General features: G+C 38.7%; 2 protein-coding genes across 4 annotated transcripts in view; both read left to right on the top strand.

Moving 5' to 3' along the window:
- The window catches only part of ttll6 (tubulin tyrosine ligase-like family, member 6), a 15,460-nt gene extending 14,064 nt beyond the window's left edge, over positions 1-1,396 (top strand). For both annotated transcript variants that reach the window (XM_017310934.1, XM_017310935.1), the window contains 2 exons: positions 372-474; positions 815-1,396. In XM_017310934.1, coding sequence (XP_017166423.1) covers positions 372-474; positions 815-1,029 — 318 coding nt within the window. In that variant the 3' untranslated portion in view covers positions 1,030-1,396. The remainder of the gene's footprint in view (positions 1-371; positions 475-814) is intronic.
- Positions 1,397-3,077: 1,681 nt separating this feature from the next.
- Positions 3,078-4,728, top strand: part of hoxb6b (homeobox B6b) — a 4,750-nt gene continuing 3,099 nt past the window's right edge. The window contains exon 1 of one of the 2 annotated variants that reach the window (XM_017310936.1): positions 3,078-3,667. In XM_017310936.1, coding sequence (XP_017166425.1) covers positions 3,527-3,667 — 141 coding nt within the window. In that variant the 5' untranslated portion in view covers positions 3,078-3,526. Of the gene's footprint in view, positions 3,668-3,723; positions 4,021-4,728 lie in introns of those variants that run through there. The other variant, XM_017310937.1, reaches the window with a different exon arrangement.

Below are 4,728 nucleotides of genomic sequence, written 5' to 3'. Positions count from 1 at the left end.
ATATATGAACAAAGAAAGCATTTTTTCAGTGTTCATGACAAAGAACAACCTGAATCAAATAAGCTAACAACATTCAAATATTCATTCCTCATTTTGAAGTTTGATGTCTTGATCTGAAAACATGGCAGAGAATTGAACAACCAGGCCTGCAGCTTTGTGATTAAAGGGAACATCCGTGGAAAATCAGAACGATGGAGTCAAGTCCGCACCTCATGGACGCTCAAGCCGTACACAGATTATTTGCGAAATAAAATAAAAACAAAAAAATCCTTGAGAGATAATTCAAATGACATTTCAGATTGTTTTGTTGCGCCCGTCCCAGTGACGCGTGACGACTCAAAAGTATTTGCTTTTGTCCCACGACCAAACAGAAGAGCCTGAACGAGCACGCCTGCCTGCAACTAGACGTGGAGAGCCTCTGCAGGATGGGAGAGGGCCGCAGGACCTCCGGCACCCACCTGGGACCCTGTCAAGGTAGAGTCCAGTCCCGACACGGCACCACCGGGCCCACATGTTTTGGACCAACAGCAGCTGATGAAGAATATATATATATATATATATGCGTTCTCTCTTTTCTGTTGGTTGGAAAAAGCAAACAAACAGCAGAAATAGCTTTTTAATGACTCCTTAGATCAAAAACGTCTTGGAGGGAGAAAAAGAAAAGTGGAATAAAATGTAATCCTTAACGTTGACTCCATCGACGCTCGTTCATAACCACGTGAATAAATGAATAAATAAATTATAAACTGTGTGAATCAGTCGAGAAGCCTTTGTTTGGCGCTCCTCTCATTGTCCTCCTCCCTCCTCTCTTCAGTTAACAGCACCACGGTCGCCTCGAAGTCCAGAAGAAAGATCCCCGTCATAAACCCCACGAAGAGTCTGCACTGTGGCAACTCGTCCAACCACGCTGTAGACCTGCCGAGCCTCCTCATCGTCTCCACGCGCGTCCCGCTGCTCCGGAGGCCTGGCTTCTCTCCAGTCGACCACAGCTCCCCCCGGAGAGTCCCCCGGCCCTATAAAAGACTGTGAGGAGCGGGGCCGCCGACCTACGAAGCCCCTCGAAGGAGGACCGGGAGATCCAGGCGGGGTCTGTGCAGGATTTGTTAAAGCACCTGGGTGGTGGTGAAGGCAGAGCAATATTTAACTGTGAAAGTAAAATACACAGTGCCTATATGAAAAAAATGCTGTAATGGATTTTATATCTGCGAAGCTCAAGTTTACACTCCTTTAATAAAACGGCCCACACAAATATGAAGTTTTATATCGGATAAAACCCTCGTTGAGTGCCATGATAAAGGGAAGAGAAAAACAAATCAGTTACCTGCTATATAGAAAAAGAGATATGTATTTAATCTGAGAACATTTTAAATAAAGAAACTGGGTTATTGAAATCAGAGAATTTCTTGAAGTGTCATTTGATTAAAAAGTAATTCTTTATAAACAGCCACATTGGTATCACATTTTCTGCTTGCTACTCAAGACAATATAAAAATGCTTGAAAATCACCATCGAAACAGTTTTAACAGACTAATTAATAAATTTGATTATATAGTTGAGTGATCTAATTGTAAGAAAATACATGTAATAGTTTTCCAAAAAGATAATTATGAGAATAAATGCATTTAAGATACATATTCAGATTGTATTTTTTTTTTTCTTTTTGTTGCAGTATTTGAATTGGATTTTTTTTTCCTTTACATTGTTTTTAAAGGCCATATTTTTTTTAAAAACAAAGTTTCTTTGTTTGCTTTACAAATTGAAAACACAGAGATTAATAATAATAATAATAATAATAATAATAATAATAATAATAATAATAATAATAATAAGAGAATAACAACAAAGTAAAAAGAAAAAAGATATCGATGGTTCGATAAAAATGGTCCAAAATAATCCAAAATTCCGCAATTTATAAAAACAATAAAACCCAAAAGGTGATCAAAAACAATTTCGTAGAGCTCTGTACATTTCTGGAGCAATACAAACTTCTGATAAAATTGGTGGAGGAGTTAAAAAAAAAGTGAATTTTAAACATTTCTATGTTCTGTTTGGTTGATTTGCAGCAGAAATGTTTGCAGGCCTCGCTGTCTGTTTTATCATAATTATGAATTTATTACTAAGCTGAATGCGCCACTAACGCCGCGCCGCGTGGGCCTCTGGGAGAAAACTTGGCTACTTTTATCAATTCATTTTCACTCATTATTTTTTGGGGGTGGAGTTCTCAAAAACAGATTTAATGCACAACTTTGATTCGGAATACCTTTAACGCATCCATTCCCCCCCACACACTTTTTTTTTTAAACTTTGTGTTTCAATAAATAAATAGCTACTTAGTCCTGGGAGCTTTTAATTACTAGAGGCACTCGAGGAATTTATGGTTTTATTGGGTCTATAAACGTCGGAAATCCTCTTTAAGTGCTGGAAAAACACCAGCAGGCCAGCGGAAAAGATGCACTCTGACTAAAGCAGAACGGAAATGAGACCTGAAAAGAACAATAACAAAAAGAGGAGAAAGGATTTTATTTTTTTAAAGAGAGAGATTTCTTTCAGACTTTGTACCAGAAATGAGTCAGTAGTGATATTTTTTATATATTTTTTTTTATTTTTTGGGGAAAATGCTTGTTTACATTTTCTCTGCAGAACGTAATTGAGTTGAACATTTCTTCAGTGTTTGACCAAAACACTGAATTCTGTGTTTGTGAATATATGTTTTGTTTTTTTTATTATTATTATTATTATGTAGCTTAATTACGCAAATATATTTAAAGCTTAAATTAAACAAGAAACAGTTTTAATAAACAGCAAAGTTCCTGATTATGTATCTGCAGCTGCTCTCTGTCTTAAAAACTGCCTTTAAAAAGAGAGAGAAATATTAAATTTGATATATTGTTGTGACGCATTTGTTGGAGCGCAGTGTCCAAAGCAGAGCTCTAAGAAGGTAAACAAACCTTTCACACAGCAGCAGCGGAATCAAGCGCGCTTCCTGTACACCTTCTAACATCTCCACTTTCCTTTCTAATGCAACTTTAAAGCCAAACATTCCTGCTTTGTCACACACACACACACACACACACAAATAAAACAAACATGGCGAAGGGAAACCTCGTCCAAAAGCACAAAAAAACCTCTGCGGTTTATGAAAATTTACAACTTTCCCGTGGAAGTTTACGACTCGTCCGGCTCTGGGATTGGTCCGTGGCGGTCATGTGGCCAGCAGGAATGGGAACTTATTCCCCATGAGGTTATAATGCAGCTGCTGTTTTTTGCACCGCTCATTCACCTATAACAGTTTGTTTCACAGTCCCAACCTTTTTTTATTTCTAAAATGTTTGTTTTCCCCGAGTTCGTCCGTGAGCTGAAACACGCTTGTAGGTGAAGCTGTTATTATGGTTCGGTGTGTGATTATTTTTTTTTTTTTTTTTTTTTTTGGAGGGATGATGGCGCCTCTTGCGCGACTCACCGTGCGCCATGTTCATCTAGCTGCACCTCTGTGGCTTTTGGAAATGAGGGATCAGCACACTCCTGGATGGAGGGATTACTTTCAAGTTGTCACTTAGGCAAAGTGGAGATTTCGTTTTTTGTTTTTCGTGCGTGTGTGTGTGGGGGAAGCGACAAGGAGCTCCAGCGGAGTGGCAGCCACGCTGGTGATGATGGATTATCAACAAAGGTAAGGGCACCCTGGTTCTGATTTGCGCTGCTGCTGCTGCTGCTGCTGCTGCGGCTGAGCTGTCACTGCAGGCCTGGTGTTTACATGACTGGGAAAGGGGAAAAGCTCCCCTTTAAGAAAGGGCAATTATTCAGCAGCGAGCGTGTTTTCTCTTTCTGTTGGTGCTCTTATCACGCGGCTGCTTACTTTGATTAACCCCTGAGGTGCTGCAGCGCCTCCAACCGCCGACATCTATCTGCTGAAATGAGGGGGAATTGCAGCAAAGGTTTTGCTTTCGAGGCCCTTTTCGGAGTCTGATGGAGTGAAATTTGTGGCTGTAGGCCACACGCTTGACTTTGATGATGATGATGAAGGTAAAGATGAGGGTCATGAAGGCCCCGCGCCACCACTGGGGCATGTTCTCATTTGAGATTAACCTAATTTGCCCACCACTTGTTCTGTTTCCTTTTTTTATATCGTGTTTTGTTGTTCGCCCGTTTTTTTAAATTTATTTTTATTATTATTATTTTTTTTTACTTTGTTTCAGGAAAACACGTTTAGAGCCTTTTTTGGTGATTTGGCGCACCACCGTTTCCTCATTGCGCTTTTATATTTCACAGCAGTTCAGATCTCTTTTTGGACAAAAATAACCCATATATTTGCCTTATTTCTGATTTTATATTCAGCTTCACATCTTTTGCGGTTTCCTGAATGCATTTTTATTTTTTATTTGTTTCCGTCTACTGTGGCGCCTCCGCTGCGCGTCGATGCGTTATTTTCAGAACCAGAAATTCTTTCAAAATTTGATTCAAAATAGAAAAGAAAAAACATTTTCATGCTTTTACAAAACAGTTATTAACGTTTATGATTTTACATCCACTAAAACATGCCAAAATGTATAATTTTTTCCTTTAAAGTCTGAACAATGCTTACAAAATGTTTTTTTTTAAAGTTCATTGGATGTAATGCACACAAATCTTATTCGATTGTTTTTTTCATACGTCTTCTAAAAAAACCCCCAAAAAAACAAAGAAAGAAGTGACATATGTATAAATATAAAGAAAAAGACAAAGAGGCTTATA

Source organism: Poecilia reticulata, linkage group LG19 (genome assembly GCF_000633615.1).
Source record: "Poecilia reticulata strain Guanapo linkage group LG19, Guppy_female_1.0+MT, whole genome shotgun sequence".
NCBI lineage: Eukaryota > Metazoa > Chordata > Actinopteri > Cyprinodontiformes > Poeciliidae > Poecilia > Poecilia reticulata.
Note: the sequence above shows the minus strand (reverse complement) of the source record. Positions and strands in the feature narration are given on the sequence as shown.